General features: G+C 35.0%; 1 protein-coding gene and 1 pseudogene across 1 annotated transcript; both read right to left on the minus strand.

Moving 5' to 3' along the window:
• Positions 1–8205: 8205 nt before the first annotated feature.
• On the minus strand, positions 8206–9571 carry LOC132634128 (trans-resveratrol di-O-methyltransferase-like). The gene is made up of 2 exons (XM_060350430.1): positions 8771–9571; positions 8206–8675 (listed from the first exon to the last, which is right to left on the minus strand). The coding sequence occupies exons 1-2, from the start codon at positions 9548–9550 to the stop codon at positions 8364–8366; spliced, it is 1092 nt and encodes a 363-aa protein (XP_060206413.1). The 5' UTR covers positions 9551–9571; the 3' UTR covers positions 8206–8363.
• Positions 9572–18259: 8688 nt separating this feature from the next.
• Positions 18260–18839, minus strand: LOC132631297 (probable O-methyltransferase 3; annotated as a pseudogene).
• Positions 18840–19848: the final 1009 nt, after the last annotated feature.

Consider the following 19848-nt stretch of genomic DNA (forward strand, 5'->3'; position numbering starts at 1 on the left):
TATTAGGAATCCTAGCTAAATCCATGAATCATGAATTCTTCCTCATGTGTTCGCATTATGTTTATATGAAACTTTATGATTTCATCCAGCAAGTTACAAGCATGTTTTCAAGACAAGTATATATATATGATTTCGAACTATTGTTATTACTCATGAACCAAAAACATGTTTTGCAAGACTATGACAAGTTATCTTATGAAACTATACAAACAAGTTATGATTCATGAAAACCATGTACAAGCAAGTTATGATTCATGAACACTATGTACAAGCAAGTTATGATTCATGAACACTATGTACAAGCAAGTTATGATTCATGATATACCATGGGCAGAAAGTGCCACTATTTTACATGTTCATGTTTTGGGAGTTGCATTAATTACCGAGGAGGGCTTCAGATAGCCTGAAACTACGTAGCCACCGTAGGATGAGGATCGCTCCACCCATGTCCCGGACGATCTCTCATAATGACTGGATCCTTTCATATTTTAGCAAATCTCATGTTCCCTGGCAAGGATTGAGTGTTCTGCTGGCGGGACGCAAGCACCAGACCATGGATCGGTTATAAGTTATTGCTCTCCCTACTTATCATGTTTTTACTAATGTTATATATATACATATGTACTCATGCTCATGTTCATGTCCAAGTTTTTCAGTTTCAGTTCTCATCATGTTATTCCATGTCCCATGTTATTTCTTTCAGTTGCTATACATACTAGTACATTCAATGTGTTGACGTCCCCTTTTTATTGCCCGGGGGCCTGCATTTCACGATGCAGGTACGAACTTACAGGACGACGCCTCTGCTCATTAGGATCTGCACGTATCAGCTTATTGGTGAGCCCCATCTCATTCGGGGTTTAGTTAATTTTTGTTTATGATTAGTTATGCATCTGAGGTATGCTGGAGGCCTTGTCCCAGTAAGTATGTTTTCCAGACAGACTCATGATAGAGGTTTCATAGACTAGACAAGTCAGTTATGTCATGTCAAACATTTGGAGTCGTATAACCATTTTGGTTCACTCATGTTTAATCAAGTATTTTATTTAGTATTGTGACTTACCATGTTTTATAAAGGCTCATCATGCATTCACGTTATATTCCGCTTATGTTATGTATTATGCTGATTCAGCAAGCCATGTGGTTCGCTCGGTCACATGCAGTCAGGCACCGAGTGCCGTGTTACGTCTAGGCCATGGTTCGGGGCGTGACAAAGCTGCAGCTCAACTGGTAAGAGGCGCTTCCTTCGGGAGGACAAAGGGCCTGAGGTCACGGGTTCGAAGCTCTGCAGGGCGCAGCGAACTGGTGTGATTTCACTGCCACAATAATGCAGTGTACATGAGCAAGTCATGGAGGGCAACCCGCAGCATGCATGGGTTACACCTGCGGATCCTCAAACACAAGTCGCCTTTTTTTGTAAGGACCCCACCGCCTGGGTCGCCCAGGACCGGTGAGTAGACCCCTTGCGGGCCCCCTCCATGACATGCATGCTTGACATACTCAGGTATTGTATGGACAGGAAATCACACCAGTTCGCTGCGCCCTGCAGAGCTTCGAACCCGTGACCTCAAGCCTTTTGTTCTCCCAAAGGAGACGACTCTCACCAATTGAGCTGCAGCTCATCTGGTGAGAGTCGTCTCCTTTGGGAGAACAAAAGGCTTGAGGTCACGGGTTCGAAGCTCTGCAGGGCGCAACGAACTGGTGTGATTTCCTGTCCATACAATACCTGAGTATGTCAAGCATGCATGTCATGGAGGGGGCCCGCAAGGGGTCTACTCACCGGTCCTGGGCGACCCAGGCGGTGGGGTCCTTACAAATGTTTTGAGATATTTCATGAAGGCTTAATCAATGTATAAATGTACACATAATATACATGTTTTGGAATAATTTTTTAAAGTTCAATCACTGTATAAGTATACACATATTACACATGTTTTGAAACATTTGTTAAAGGCTCAATATGAATTTTAACCTTTAGTAGAGACTTTTTTAATTGCCACTAAAAAAAAAAGTTTATCTTTGTCACCATAAATAGTCCTTTTTTTTTTTTGCAACGGACTTTTAGGGCAACTAATGTTGCCACAGAAAGTCTGTATTTTTTTTTTTAAAAGGCGGTTGGTGTTACACCTCAGAAAAAAAAATTGAGTCCATGAAATAATTCTGCGGATGAACAGTATCCGGTGAACAGTAAAAATCAGAAACTAAAAAAAACGAAAAAAAATCTGATTTTTTTTCATTTTCTACCCCTCTCTCACTCTAAACTCTCTCTAAGCCCTCCCAAAATCTCCTAAAAGCTCTCTAAATCTTTCAAGTTGAATTCCTCCAAATCAAACCAAGATTTCATCGTAGGAAATTGGAAACTAGTTAGGAAAGGATTATAGTATTTGGTGCTTGATGTGTGGCTGATTATTGAAGCTTGGAGCTAGGATTTTAGTTGAGTTTTCTGGGCAATAAGGTATGTAATATACTCCATTCTTGTTAATTAAGTTATTCATGGGAGAATTCCCTAGTTTAAAGTGAAGGTAATTATGTTATGAAGTCATAGATTAGTTGGTTGATATGGTTGCCTTGAGGGTTGTTTTTTTTATTATTGGAACTTTGAGAGATTTCTAGGTGCTTATATTGCTATCTGAGGTTGTTGATATTGTTGTTGATGTTGTTGATAAGTTGTTGTTCTTGAATTTGGGAGAAATAAAGTGTATAAAGATATTGTATACAAAGCGTATACCGGGCTGTTTTGTGACAATATCTTGGGGCTGTTTTATGTAATTTTCGTGGCTATTTTGTGACTATATTTTGGAGCTATTTGGTATAATATTTGTGGCTGTTTTGCGATGATAATTTGGGGACTGTTTTATGGTCATTATGGTTTGTTTTGTGGGCTGGAATATCGGGGGATTGGCGGTAGCTGTTGTTGTTATATTATGGATATACGGAAATAAAGAAGTGTATACAAGCATTGGCATCCGAATACATGTTGGGCTGTTTTGGGAGTAATTTAAGAATGGGTTTAATCCTAGTTTGATATGAAATTGTTGGTATTGTTGTTGTTGGTATTTTGATTGATGTTTGGCTAAGTTGGAATTTCGAGGATTGTTAAGTTTACAGGGGAAATGCTGCCCAATTTTCTCTAGAATTTACGACGCGTTCTTATAGTCGATTAACTAATGTTAATACAAATTCTCCCGTGAAGGTAACGACGTGACATTGGGGGAGGGCAAGTGAACGATAACATAGCTAAACGACAAAGGTATGTGAGGCTAGTCTTTTCTTTCTAATGGCATGAATCCTATAGCATAAGTTCTTTTCCTCTTCATGAGTTCTTATTTTCCGGAAAGCTAGAAGCCTAAGTCCATAAATGTCTATATAAGATAAGAGATAAGAGATATGATATGATGATGCCATATTGATAATGATGCTATTTATTTCTTACACTCACCTAATGTACTAATTCCTTAAGGTGAGGTAGAATGTCAATAATTGCTCCATAATGAAATCGGGGGATCACGACCTTACGCCACCCCGACAGAGTATAGTTGATCTTGAGTCTTATGCATGTACTATAATAAGCATATTATTACAAGTATTTTTGATGAGCATGTCATGATCATATTACACCGCGCCTAGTTGGCCGGGCAGTCACCGCCAAGGCGGGCAGCTATACGGATACACCATGACCTTTTGGCATGGGCAGACACCACTAGTGGGCGGCATGAGATGGTACCCCGGACGCTGGAGGCCTGGACGCGGGCTAATGTTATTGATTATTACACCGTTCCGATATGGACGGGCAGCTTGCATATTATGCATATATGAAATTATGATGAGTATGAGTAAGACAGCATGCATTACTTCTTTTATGATTGTCATTCAGATTCAGATGTTTCATATTGATGTTCACATTATATTAACACTGTCTTTCTTTATTATTTATGCCTCGCATACTCAGTACAATGTTCGTACTGACGTCCGTTTTCTTTGGACGTTGTGTTCATGCGCACAGGTAGACAGGGAGGTGAGCTTGGTCCAGACCCTTAGTAGCTGTCAGCTGATTGAGAGCACTCCATTGTCCGGAGGTGCTTATGATTCTTCTTTTGGTATATATGCATATTTTGGGCACGACGGGAGTCTTGTTCCGTCTATATGTTTAGTATGTCAGTAGAGGCTCGTAGATACGCAGTGTGGGTCAGATGGTCTCACAAGATGTTATTATTATGTATATATTATTTTGATGGCCGAGAGGCAAATGTATATAAGTATTTATGTTTCCATATAAAATATGATTTTCCTACAATTAGTGTATAAAATTGGTAAAAGGGCATTAAATGAGTAAGATGAGTATTAGAACGATTGGTGCTCGGTGGCTAGCCCCGGGTACCCGTCACGGCCCCTAGTTGGGTCGTGGCAGTTGGGTTGCTGAGCCGGCCAGCTCACGGTATTAGTCTCAAAAGCCAAATGTGGGATTACTTTGGCGTTGGCCATTGGATGTCTTTTTCCCAATAAATAAAATGACATTTCACATAATATAATTCATTTGGAATATCCTCATATGGCCCTATACTCCCCACAAAAAGATACGGTGGTTAAAACTAATAACAACTTTAGATCTAAGTAAAGTTGTCATCCTTGAAACGGGCATATGAGACATACGTTAGGTGTTGAAAAGTTAGTTTTGATATTTTAGTTGTGGGCAATTTGCATGATTGCCCAGTGATCTTTAATTTTTTTCTCTCAAATTGGTGATCTTTAATTTTTTTCCTTCGCTAAAACTCTTTTGGTTTCGAATTTGAAAACCCGATCAGTCAAAAAAAATTTAAAAAAATTTGCAAGGTATAGTTTATAGTAAAGTTAGGTCTATTCGGGCCAAAGTTGGGCCTTCATGTAGAGTTTGAAACTCTACCTTAAGGTAGAAGTTTGCATTAAGATAATTTTATTATTTTTGTTTTTGTTTTTTACTCAGTTGCAATTTTGCAAAACTCTGTCATGGCCTAACTTTGGTATGAATAGGCTTAACTTTGCTATGAAAATCTGCCTTGTGATTCTTTTTTTATTTTTTACACTGAGCCGGATTTTAAACCTCAAATCTCGTGGTATTAGGTGAAGGACAAAAGTTAAAGACCACCAATTTGATGGGCTAAAATTAAAGACCAGTGCATTTGAAGGCCAATCCGGACAAAAAAAAAAAAAAGTTAGTTGTTAGACTAAATTTTTCAAATGGTCTCTCAAGTTTCTGAAATTGTCTCATAAAGTCATTGATGTAATTTTTCATGTCAATAAAGTTATTCAACTGATGCTATGTTTCCTATAAAATAATGTTGGTATAACCACATTTTTCTCGGCAAAATCCGACATGCGGGCCCCACAGTGTAATTTTTTGACTCAATAGCAAGACCCACTCGAACAACCCAATACTAAAACAGAGAAAATGGGTCAGTCATATGAAGAAGGGAAAATGTGCAATACATCGCTTTAACTTTGTGATTTAGAACAGTTATATTTCTCGTTAAAAAAATAATGCATATATTTACACTATTTGTGTAACAGTAGAGGTATATATGCACCACTTTTTAACGAAGAGTATATCTACTCTAAATCACAAAGTCGAGAAGTATATTTACACCTTTATAAGGATCATTTTCCTTAATTCCCCCAAAAAACACTCTATCGGGAGCTTATTGCACCAGATTGCTCTTTTTATTTTTATTTTATAATCAAATGGAAAGAATGCTACTGGATTGTTATTTGTTGCTTTGACAACCCCTTAACCGAATCTTTCTGGTTTAAAAACATGAACATTTTCTCCCGTACTTTAAGATCATATTGAATTGATAACGGCGATACATAAATTCAGCTGCATTTTGGGTGGTAAAGTTAGCTTCGCTGGTTGAACTTTCTTGTCAACTTTCCTTTTGTTGAATGACATTGGAGATTACAATCTTAAAGATTCATCAATAATCATGTTCATCTACATTAATGGACCAGAAGAAGTAAAACTTTCTAGACCCAGGAGCGGCTCAGCATAATTGGAGGTCTAAAGCGAAAATTTAATTTGAGATCTAATACCTAAACAAAATTTATATATCTAACTTTTTTTAGATGCAAAATTTGTACTACTTAATAATTTTTTGATTTTTTCGAATAATTTTTTTTCAATTGTTAATTTTAAGTAAGAATTTATCAATTTCAATATGGAAAAACATCCTTTCGCTGAAGCAATCATTATAGGAACCGTTAACATAATTCTATTAGTAAGATTGACAAAATTTAGAGACAAATAATAGAGTTAAGACAAAAAAAAAAATGATTCAATAAGTTGATAACTTGGTATGCTCACTTTAATATGATTGTTGCAAACTACAGTTCACTTCACTCAACACTTCTCGACTGTTGACTATTTGACTCTTTTTTGGATAGAGTATTACTCTAAATTAGAGATTTGAAGAAAGAAAATACAAAAAGGAGTTAAAAAAGAATTAAATAAGGTTGGCGGACAAAATGTAAGAAGGCAAAACAATATTTTTTGATCTCTTTTATTTGAAAAAGGTTAAAGAGAATACAATAATATAAATTTATAAAAATATTTTGCTTTTTATTATAAATAATGAGTTTTCTTTAAGAAAAAATTAACACAACTTATTCTTGGTAAAATTTGGGACCCCCAAAAATTGGGGGCCTAAGGCAATTGCCTTACTTGCCTAGCTAGTCATTGAGCCGGCCATGCTAGTTAGGCCTGTGCACAAATCGGTTCAATCCGAATTTCCAAACCGATTCGAAACAATTTGGATAATTTAATTTGGATAAGACAATTCGATTTCGATTTACAAATGCAATTGTAAAATATTACGGTTTAACGGTTCGGATACGATTTGCTTCAATTATCAACCGAACCGATCCGAACAAACCGAATTTATATGCCACTAGTGGCTAATATGACTAATTTGGTATATGTAATGTGGTGTTTGCGGATTTGTATGCTTGCACAAGTTGTCAAGCTCTTGTTTTGCTATTTATATGCTATTATGCTTGTAAGTTTATGGTTTTTTCTTGGTTAATGTCTTGGTTATAAGGCTGCAAGTTTAGGATCTCATTATTTTTTGTTATGTTTACTCTAAAACTGAAATGAAATAGTTGTTTGTTTAAATTTCGAATAAACCGAACAAATCGATTTGTGTAACCAAACTGAAATAATAAAAAAGGAATCAAATTGAACCTAGAATGGATCGAGTTTGGTTGAGAATTTTAGAATGTCGAAATTCGAAATTTCAACTCGATGATGACCAAAACCGAACCGAACCGATCCAATTTGTGCACAAGCCTAATGCTAGTACTTATTCATCGGTTGATATATGTATGGGATATATTATATAGGGTGTATTTGTTTTTTTTGTTTTTTTGGTGGTAACACATGAATATCGGCACACCAACAAAAACATATTCATTACGCCCAAAGAGCACCTCATTTATCATGCCTCCCGTTACAGATAGAGCAAGAATGTGGCCTAGAAAAAGAAAGCCAGGCATTCTCCGAATATGTATTGGGTTGTTTCAAATACATCATCATCACATAAACAGCATGTAGTGCCATCACAAGCAATCCCTATTCTGCATAGTCTCTCTTTAGTCAGCAAATTTTCCTTGCACTGCTAATTATCACACTAGGAATTTGTGCTTTGGCTTTAGAATTGAGTTCCATATCAGGGTTGCCCCTTCCATGACATGCTTGTCCACCAGAGTCACTAGATAATTTGAAGTCGGAATGTATTCTCCATTCTATGTAGTGTTTAATAACCAGAGAACGACTTTTTTTTTCTGGATTTACGATTTACCTTTTTTTATTTATTTTTTATTTTTTTATGTGTGGCCCAATTGATGGCCCTAACTAATATTTAATAAGAATGAATCTCGTTTGTTAGATCGGTTACTTGACGGACGTATCGAGCTAAGTCACAACTCTCCATAAATTGGTCTTCCCTCCCCCCATTAAGGTTAGCACACATTATCTACATGATTTCCAGTAAGAAAATATCAAAATTTAAGAAAAATTGATATGAAAATATTAATTATTCTAACCATTGTTGAGGTCCGATTATAGTTAATTTAATAAAGATCACTATAATATCAAAATAGAACATATGTTATCCAAGTAAAAACTTAAGGAAAAAATGGAAAGGACCCAAATATGTCATTACATCTAGAGTAAGGAAATAAAACACAACAGCACCTTTATTAGTTATTGCTAACATACATAAATGAAGAATTACATTTCTTGTAACGTATGAAAACGGGAAGCAATGAACATTCACTAGATTAATCTTCGGTCAAATCTTCTGTTATTTGAACCTCTAGTGACAGGACTATTTTAATTAAGGATAAACCTCAATAACGGATCTCAATCCCAGTATAGGAATAATGTTGTAGTCACTAAAACCAGCATTAGAGAAGAGCTTTGCCCAATCTTGTTGACTTCTTTCCTTCCCGTTAGCGAGAGTCATCATGGTCATGTCAAAGAAAAGTTGAGTTTCATATGACTTGTCATCTCCTTTCTGTATATTATGATCCATCAGTACCATGTCAATGATAATCACCTTTCCTCCATTTTCCTTATCTTGAATTGCTTCTTTACATTTCTTCAATATTTGGATACACTCTTCGTCGTTCCAGTCATGTAATATCCACTACTTGTCATTCATCAAACATAAACTATTAATACAAGCACAATTTATTATATAGTAAAAATTTCAGTAACTATGCATAAAATTACAAATTTTACCTTTAGTAAAATTGCATCGGCAGAAGGAATGGACTTAAACATGTTTCCTCCCACATAGCTCAAGTTCTTGCTCCCTTCAAGTCCTTCAATTACATCCGGCAGATCTAAAACAATGCAATTTATTTGTGGAAATGCGTCGGCAATAGCTTTAGCTACGGTTCCGGTGCTGCCTCCAACGTCCACCAGTGATTTCAATCCTTCAAAAACTCTCTTACCATTTTTAATCAACACGCTCATGACCAACAGGGCATCACTAGCCATAGCTTCGTTAAATAAATGGTTAAGCCTGGATTGATCCCCTGCATATTCAAAAAGCGCCTTGCCATGAGCGGTTGCAAATGGAGTACTAGAGTCGTCACCATTCTTGAACCATTTGCTGAGTGAGTGCCATGGTTCCATCATAGTTGGATCTAGGACCATCTGTACAAAGGAGACTAAACTCAAAGGCTCGTCTTTAAGGAGGAGACGTGAATTCGGAGTAAGTAAATAACCCTCTTCTTCTTGTTCTTCGTTGCTCTTGGTTTGAATAAAGAAACCCGTATGGATTAGAACACGCATGAGACGGTAAACACAATTCTGGCTTTCAGCGTTGTTGTTGATGGGGAGGGCATCCACCAAGTGAGAGAGGGTCATGGCTCGGCCATGAGCGTGAATGATATCTGGTATTCCAAGTTGAACTGCACATTTGAGTGACATGGAGTTGATGAAGTTGAATGTATGGTTCCATATATGTGCCTGAGCAGCGAGTACTTCTCTAGTTTTGTCTTGTGGTAATGCCATATTTGTGAGATTTTCTTTTAGATGCTTATGGTTGTGATAATGGTTGAAGTATATATATATATATATATATATATATATATATATATATATATATATAGAAGAATGAGAGGACCCATCATAATTAAATGATATACTAATAGCAGTGCCTACTTCATCGTAGTATAGCCTACCGACCCGATCAACTGGACTTGCGTATAATTATAAAGTTCTCCATTAAGTTTAGAATCTGGCTCCTCTCCAGTAGCCAATCCCTCCAGTTTGTCTAGTAGGTTATTAAATTCACTGCATGTGTCCTCTTAAAAAATTTATCGTCAAGATTTATTTGATTAACCCAACTACTTTAACCATGATTATAAGTTCTCTCTGTTACCTTTTTCACTGCCAAACAAGAACCCCTCTCCCATCCTCCCAAATCTCTCAAAGAAGAGAAAACAAAAGCAATAATGTTGGAGGCACATACAGTTATGAAATTTTACTGATTGAAGAAAAAAACAGAAAAATGGCACTATACTTTTCACAAAAAATTATGTGTTGGAACTTCACGTGGTGATGTTGTCATCACATCTCTGCTTCTCCCATGGGAAAATTGATTCTACGTCTTCTTTGAAACTAAAAAATAGTGTTGCTTCTCTCCCATTTCGGACTAAACACAGAAAAAGGTACCATTAGTTGGTTGCTCAAAAATTGTAGATTAATGCGATTTGCACCAATAGTTCTCCGTAGTTATATCCCAATCGAAGTGCTATTCAAACAAATTTTCAATCTATTTTCTGAATCGAAGAACCTTAAGAAAATAAATCAAACTCAGTAGAAAGATATGGTATACTACTATTTAGAAATAAGCTTGAATTCAGCAACCATTGTTGATTAGCAGCTTCAACAATTAATATCACCAAAACACTCGAAATCTTCATCTTAGCATAGGAACCCGCTTGTTTTGATTTGGTAGGTGCTAGATTTTCTTACAGATTTGGGATGAAGGGGAATACCTTGTTGTTTGAGAGGAAAGAGAGAATTTTACCTGGGTTAAAATGGTTTGGTTAACCAAAATAAATCTGGACCATAAATATTTCAAGAGGACACATGTAATAAATCCACTAGCCAACTGGAGGAACTGGAGGGTTTGGCTACTGGAGGGGAGCAAATCCGTAAGTTTATATGTTTTAGTATGAATTAAACAAATAACTGAACCTATATATTATCTTAATGCATGCAATATCTTTATCTAAGAAATTCTCCCCGTGGTACATGATAATTATCACCTTTTTACTAATCTATCAACAATACATTCATGTATATATATTTTCAAATTTAGCCAAATTTTAATAATTGAAAATATAATTACTCTTAGAAACTTCAACTTAAAATACGAAAGTCAATATGAAACCTAAATGATGATATATTTCATTTATTTTTAAAATTTCGATAAAATACAATCTCAAAGGCAGGAAAGACATATGATCTTATGATATTAGATTGTAAACATGAAATAACAAAGAGATTAAGACCTCATTTGTTTGCATTAAATTTTAATCACTCAGATCTTGGTCATTAATAATTGGCGGACTTTTATGATTGTATTTGTCAACTCTTCTCCAGGCTTTTATGTGTTTGGTTTGATCAATTCTTGGTCAAATATTGAAGATGACTCTTTTACAAATAAGAAAATAAGAAGACAAGATCTAAAATTATATGAAAAAAAGTGTTGAATTAAATTTGGTAAAAGAATAATTTAAGTCTATGATCGCCAATAAAAACAAAGGCAGGTGAATAATATTTTAAAGGAGATTGGGGAAATTTTTTGTTCCTATAAAATTTGAAATTGAATAATTTTGTCATCCAGTGGTATAAATATATATTACTGTTGTCGTTAGGAAATATTTCCTTGATCTTATGGTGCTCCAACCTTGGCAACGAGTTTAAGTCATAATCAGAAGTTAAGGAGTAAATTTGGAGCTATTTTCTCGAACAATTTGGATATATACGTCTCATCCACCTATTATACGTTGGAGTTCCTAATTGCAAGAGCAAACACGATATAATTCGCTAACAACACAAATAACATATAATAATTGAATAATTTCAAATAGTACATAAGTAAATTCGGACTTTTTTCCTTTTTTAAAAATCTTGACTCCTTTTTTATGCTCATGGTCCTTTCATTTCCTTCCTTCTCAATCCTCACATTCCCTTGGGCATTTGAAAGAAGACTTCAAAGTTGTCAACTGGATATTTCGGTGAAAATGTGTACTCATAAATAGTGATATAAGTTTCTATAAATGGATATTATTACTTCCTCCGTCTCATATTAGTCGACCACATTACTATAAATATTCGTCCCAAAATACTTATTCACTTACAAAATCAAGATAAAATTAATTAAGTTTTTTCTACTTTGTCCTTAACATTAATTGTTTTTTTTAAGTAACCAATATTGATTAGAGTGCAATTAATTGGAAAGAGACAAGGGTAGTGTAGTAAAAATATACTTTTATTTATGAGTTCTTAAATGACGTGTAAAAGGAAAAGTGGACAAGTAATATAAGACGGAGGGAGTATAATTTAACTGTCTACTCTACAGCTCCCTAAAATAAAGTATGTAGCTCATAGGATTTTGGGTCGCATTTATTTTACAACCAAAGCTAATACTGTAGAATAGTTAGGAACGTTTGGAGGTGCGCAGTATTAAACTGAATCCATATTTCAAAAAACAGCTTTCTTTAACTTTTCAAATGCATTTTTTAATAATTTAGTGAACCTCAGTGTATAATGCTTATCTGCATGGGGTGTTTGCACCGAATTTATGTAAAATTACTATAGATAAGTGATTTAAAAAATTAAAATTGCATATCAATTAACTATGGTTAAGTGATAATAGTTTGTGCAAATACATATCATTAATCCATTCATTTGATGTAAACACCAAGTGCGGATAAATTCTTACTGTTATCCATCGAAAACTTGAATCTCGATATATTTTTTACAGCGACAATATGTGCTTGAAATTGAAACATTATTTTGCCATTTTAACTAACAACATTATAATATAGGTTAATTACTTCAACAAGTTGCGTATAAGCCTGTCCAGGCCACACGTGAATTCACCTACTATCACTGAATATCAATGGTACGGTTCGGGCAGTTATTTTATAAAATCTATGTCATACTAATTTTTCTTTATTTTGTATAACTAAAATTAGACTTTTCGAAACCGTCCCATCATCTCGATTTTTCTTTGGTATCGGTAAGGTTCGGTTAATAGTCTGTATTTTATAAAAAAAACGTCATATAAAAGTCCCAAGTAGAAGTTGTACATGATACCATGCATACTTGTATAACACTTTGACAAAAACTCTCTAGACATTTTATTGTTTTAAAAGTAAAGAATCAAGAAAAGATGAATCACAATAAAAATAGAGATCCATCTCACTATTTTATATTAGTGTAAGATATTATTAAATAAAGACAAAAAATTTAGATCACACGAGCTGAAAGTAATCAATCAAGATGAGACACAAGAACTAAATCTAATAAGATTGAGTATCCAATAAAAAAATTTAAATCATACGAGAGGAAGATATCTAATACCTTGTAGCTTGCTACTCAAGATCGTTGGAATACCTTGTAATTAATTAATTCAGTGGTTACCACTCGAGGCGCTAGAACTAATTAGTTTCAATAGGGGTAATATAACATGTTTCGGAGTTGGGACTTTAGTGTTAATTACCTGTTGGCGACTTGTAGTCATTTCCATCACCCCGGGCACAAGACGAAAAATTTAATATTTTATTAATTTTAAACTTAATATATAAAATGTATATTTTATTAATTTTAAACTTAATATATAAAATGTATTTACACATATAAATGTATTCAGTACGCTTCGGTAAATAAAAAACCTACTCAATTTTTTGTTAGGGTTAGAAATTTATATAAAAACCATCGGTTTTATTAAAAAAATTCTAATAATCGGTTCGGTTCGTTTCGATCGGTTAAGTCGGTTTTTACAAAACCATTAACACCCCTGCTATTACTTATCTTTTACAATTTTATTCCATTGCATGTCGTGGATTTTGATTAAATTGCCAAATAATCAAGAATACGTTGTACAATCTGCAAATTAGTTTTTCATTATAGTTTCGATTCATTGCTTACATATTCGGACAATAGCATTACCGTTTGTACCTTTGGATTATCATTACTAATATGTCAAAGTGAATTCAAGGTATTATCGATGAAATAAGGGCAAAGATGACAGGTAGAAACATCTCAGTTCAACACTGCTACAGAGAAGGGAACGAGGTTGCGGATGCTCTAGCCAAATACGCTGCACAAGTACAGGCCCCAAGAATTTTTTTGATTGAAGGAGACCTACCTATGGAGGCTAGAGGTCCTTTAAGAATGAACAAACTTGATCTCCCATCCTTCAGGAGACAAGTGAAGAAAAACTCCGACTGGTTCTTCGAACCTCCGTGAGCAAACCTTCTGTAAATGCATTAACTTCTTATAGTTTCAATGCATCTTTATATATATAGTTTGCTAAGACTGTGACTGATAGAAGTTTGTAGCTTGCTAAAAGGATAGTGTAACCTACTGTTCTAAAAATCAAGGAGGTCAGGTACTGAAGCCCCCCTCCAAGCCAGTGTAATTTTTTTGCGGAAAATAATAGACAATGTAGTGTGCATAAAAAAAAAAAAAAAAAAAAAAAAAAAAAACACACATTTGAGTTTTTTTTTTTTCCCGAAAATCAGAACGTATTTCTAAAAACAATTAAAGTTTCCAACTTAGAAACTTTTCTAACCCTAAGAAGCTTTTTTGTACAAAAAGCAAACTAAAACCAAATCAGGCTGCCATCACAGAAAAGAATCCATCAATCATATCTAGGTAGCAGGTGTTCGAATAAGCTTATAAGCTGGTGGTCATATTAATTTAAATGCAATTTTTGTCTCATTTATGTATTTTATAAATACTAAAAGTGTCTATAAGCTAAAATCAGCCAAAGATGAAAAGTTGGTCAGTCCTTTTCATTATATATAAGGACTTGAGACTTGACCAAGTATTCTTTCTATTCCATCCCTGATATCTTTTCTAAGTCTCAAAACACTCTTCCGGATTCCTAACTCCCTCACTCCATTTTCATTGTTCGTTCTTCTCTTTGAACATATACATTTTAATCTATATAATTTTGTAAATAACTTTGACATATTAGTAATTTTATGGCAGAATACCTAAAGGCCTCTCTAAACTTGACGCGTTTTAGATTTCTTTCAAACATACTTGGTCCACCACCACCCCCGGTACTAGGATTTTTTTCCATAATCGTTACCACTTAAAAGGAAAAAGGGAAAGCGAGGAAAAATTAAATGGTACGTAGTTGTATTTTTAATGGAGGAATAGAGAAGATTTATGGAAGAATCGGAGATAAGGAAATAGCCATTGGAATGGCTAAATATAAAAGGAAATGGTATTTAGATATTTTGACATATCAGATTAACATGATCTGGAACATCATTTGAAATCACTTGGATTTAAAAAAAAGCCAAGTAGAAGGGGGTATTAGGACCAGTTATTATTTTAGGGGGTAACGATTATAAAGAAGGCTAAGTACAGGGGGGTAATTTGGATTTAAGATCAGGTATAGTTTAAGGAGAATTTGAATAAAATGTGCCAAATTTAGAGGGGTCTCTAGATATTTGTTTATCAGTATTTTTATGAAACACATCAAGTATTTATTATCAATTTTAACAATTCTACCCAAACACATAATTATTTGCTTATATATAAAATCATTTTTGGTACCAAAAATATTTTTCCAGTACTTAATTCTTATCAGTTATTTTCAACAAGCTAACCAAAGGGATTCTTATTAATCCCTACATTTATACAACAACAACAACAATATATATCCACTGTAATACAACAAGTGGGATCAATCCCTATATTTAAGTTGAAACAAATATTTTTCTAGATAATTAACAGTAGAGTAGAAAACGTCTAGATGATCCTCATTGGCTTCTAAAACTTCAAAATTGTGAATTATCATTCAAACTTTCAAGACCAAACAAAAAAACCATTCAAACTTTGACATCGTTGATCACTTAACTACTTATCTCTAAAAAAAAAAAATGAATCCAAATTTATGACTATCGTCTTTCTATTGCTTATAAGCATGTGCCTTTAGAAATATGGGCTCTGGAAAGGTAATTCTGTAATTGGCTGAAGATAATTTTCAAAAATGTTATAGATATGATCTTTTATCATATAAATCGATTAATTATAAAAATAAAAGTGACTCCTTTATTTCTAGTTCTTACTGTAGGTCCCACAGAAAATTTTGTGTTGCTTCATAATTTTGCCTTTTGATAATTTTGTGTTTACTGCACCTATCACTGATCTCCTGCATCAAACATCACACAGAAATCCCTAAAACTTGCATTGCATATTCGAGTGACATTGAGGTGTTCTTGAATATGTACATTGTTCGTTCCCATAATTGTTTGACTTTATTTAGTGTTATCTTTCTAATTCAAAGTAATTAAGGAAAAAATAAACCAGAACAATACGTTAGTTGCAACAAAATAAATTTTCGAGCCCACAAATTTCACTGCTTGTCAATAAGAATTTTAATCCCCTCATTGTTGCTAAAGGTTTTGAATTAATTCCTCTCAGCATGGAATGGAGAACTTTAAGTTACAGAACTTCGGTAAACACAAAAAATTGAGCAAATTGCACTCAGTGGTGGACCCAAAATTTAAAGGTCCTGGGTGCTCACTTTAAAATCAACAAAAAGTATATTTCTTAGAGTAGGATTCGAACTTGGCTCCTCCATGGTTTAGCATAAAGCCTGCAACCTCTTAATCAGAGTACCAAGATCTTTTATTGTTTCTTGGGTGCTATTTATTATTTTATACCATAATTTCAATATTTTCTATATGTCTACATAGAGTATCCGCCACGGTTAAGGGTGCCCGAGCACAAAAAATCATTACGTGGGTCCGCCCCTGATCGCACTTGACAGAAGCAGAAGCGCGCGAAAGCCAAGTGACAACGGTGCGAGGGCTTGCCATCTTCCCAGCTCTTTAAGCTAGAGTAGAAGTGCTTTTCTATTTATACTCAATAACTTTCTGTCCTTCTTCCTATGTGTGACAAAATGCCCTTCATTTCCCATTCATTAGACAACCCAAAGTTCATGGGATCAATCCATTCACACACACAAAAAAATTCCTTGCATGGTTATCTCTAATAACAATTTGAAATGTTTTCTAAAAATAATTGCTCGGCTATATATTCAGATAGATTTTTCAAAAGAACAGTTCCTTTTAAAGATTCACTTGTTGCAGAAAACTTCGCTTGAGTTGCGAAGTTAAAGTGCCTGTTCGGAGTTTTAAATATTTTCATTAAAGTAGTGGGGTGTGGGCCGGGGGGGGGGGGGGGGGTTGCTAATGTTTTTACTCTGTCCTGTTAAGTGTATATCATCATTGAGTTAAGGTTTGGTTTGTGATATCACAATTGGATTTTACTATGTATGCCTAAAATAATTGAAAACTATTTTTTTTTATCGATCGAGTCGGTCGATTTTTTGTCAAATTTTCGGTAGTTTATTTATAAAAAGACCCGTCTAAGTCCATCCGTTAGTTTCACAAAAAAAATGAGCTTGAACAGTATAAATAAATAAAAAACGAAAGTCTTACACTAAGCACCAATGATCTGGTGGTAGACTAGTATCCTACCACAGTAAAGACGGGGGTTTGATCCACAGATAGAGCATTTTTATAATTGTGTAATTAAAAAAGCGACTTCTAGATATTAGATTTAAGGATAAACCTCAATAATAGATCTTAATCCCAATATAGGAATAATCTTATTGCCACTAAAATTAGCATCAGAGAAGAGTTTCGCCCAATCTTGTTGATTTCTTTCTTTTCCAGAAACATGAACCATCATGAGCACGTCTTAGAAAAGTTGAGTTTCATATAACTTAGGGTCTCCTTTCTGTAGATTATGATCCATCAGTACTATGTCAATGATTATTACCTTTCCTCCATTCTCCTTACATGGAATTGCTTCTTTACATTTCTTCAATATTTTGATACACTCTTCATCGCTCCAATAATGTAATATCCACCGTGTGCCATTCATGAAGCATAAAACCGTAATACAAGTACGTTCATTGTTTAATGACTAGCTATATGCATTTTAGGCCGGACATCATATAGTTACTGAATTTGATGATTAGGTGAGTTTGAGATATTTGGAGCCAAACAGGAGTCAAATGAGCAACGAAACCATCAAAAATGAGTCGGCGCGGTGACCACCCATCACCGTGGGATCACATTTGACACTTAGCCATAATTTTGAGAAGTTTCGATTTGTGTCTTGGGCCGAAATCACGTCGTTGGCGCATCAAAAACACCTGTAGAAGTTATGCGGCACGCCACCCAATGCATTGTGTCAGGTGGGTCGGTGGAGATAAAGAAGGTGCGGCACCAATTATGCGTCGCATCGACCATGGCGCCCAAGTCGTCAGTTTTCCTGATTTCTATAGGAATTGGATTTAAAAGTCCAGACCTTTTTGTACGCTATAAATACATCCTAAACACGATTTTTAGGCATCTTTGACTTATTTTAGGAGTAGAGGAGAGGCTAGGAGCTTACATCAACAAGAGTTTTCTTCTTTGCTTCTTTAATATTATAGTTTCTTAGCTACACTTACAATAATATTAGAGTTTCAATTATTACACTTACAACCAATCGAGGATCACTAGCCATGGCTTCGTTAAATAAATGGTTAAGCTTTGGTTCCTTCTCTGCATATATTCCAATAAGGGCATGCCATGAGCAGTCACAAAAGCAGTAGAGTCCCCATTTTGGAACCATTTGCTTAGATATTGCCATGGATCCATCATAATTGGATCTAGTTGCAATTGCGGAAAAGGAATCATGCTCATAGGCTCATCTTTGAGGAGGAGACGTGAGGTCGGAGTAAGTAAATAACCCTCCTCTTTTTCTTCATTAACCTTGGCTTGAATAAAGAAGCCTGCATGGATTAGAATATGCATGAGACGGTAAATATAATCCTGGGTTTTGGCGTTATTGTTTATGGGGAGGGCATCCACCAAGTGAGAGAGGGTCATTGGTTTGCCATGAGTATGGATGATGTCTAGAATTCCAAGTTAATTGCACATTTGAGAGGCATTGAGTTGATGAAATTGAATGTATGGTTCCATATGTGTGCCTGAGAAGCCAGTAGTTCTCTAGCTTCGTCTCCAATGTTATTATACAATGCCATTGTGAGAGATTATCTTTGAGATGCTTAAGGTTGTGATACTGGTCAAGGTCTATGTATTTATAAGAAGAATGAGAATAGCCGTCGTAACTAAATTAGGTATATATTTATCCATAAGATGATAATACAGGGTGTATATATTAAGGGAATTTTAGTAGCACAGTTGGTTGAATACCTAAACTTCACCTTGTTGGTGAGGGTTCAATTCCCCATCCTGTAATCCTCTCTACTAATTCTCATTCTCCTATCCCCAAATTTTTAAAAAAGTGTATATATATTTTGATGCTTCATGTACAGCCTGTCGACAGGGGCGGATCTACGTGGGTGGGAGGGTGTTCACCCGAACACCCTCAGCAAAAAATTACAGTGTATATATAGGGTAGATTTTCTGTGTTTATGTACATATATTAACTTTTGAACACCCTAAACAAATGCAAAAGGTTAGCTCAAGTGGTCTAGTGTTACACCCCGCACTTTCAGAGAATGAGCATGACATGTACATCACCGTAGCAACGAAGTATCGGAGATGTCCCATGATGTTTTGGAAGATACAGGCCATGGGAAGTATGTAACAACGAAATAAAAAGATGAATTACGATCTCGTAAGTCGTAATCGGGAAAGAGTGTTTTGAAACACGAGAACATGGCCATTATTAGTATAATAAGTGATAAATATCATGTATGGAGAGTTTCGGAATATTTTGAGATCGAGCAAATTGAAGAAAATAAGTTCAACGAAAATTTGAGAAATGCTGGAAGGATTTTTAGTCAACTTTGGAGGGGTATATCTCCATGTATATTTGGAGTTTTAAGGTGTTTTAAAATCCTAAAATGAAGTTCGTCGAGTCTAGATTATACTGCAACAAACCGCTTGTTGATAGGACATCGGCGTAGAGAATTATAGACGTTACAAACTGAACTGTCGCGCAGAAACAGGACGCTACAGTACTGCTACAGTACTGTAGCTACAGTACCGACCCCACTTATTATAAAAGGGGTCAAAACCCCATTT

The sequence above is a fragment of the Lycium barbarum genome, chromosome 3 (genome assembly GCF_019175385.1).
Source record: "Lycium barbarum isolate Lr01 chromosome 3, ASM1917538v2, whole genome shotgun sequence".
Taxonomy (NCBI): domain Eukaryota; kingdom Viridiplantae; phylum Streptophyta; class Magnoliopsida; order Solanales; family Solanaceae; genus Lycium; species Lycium barbarum.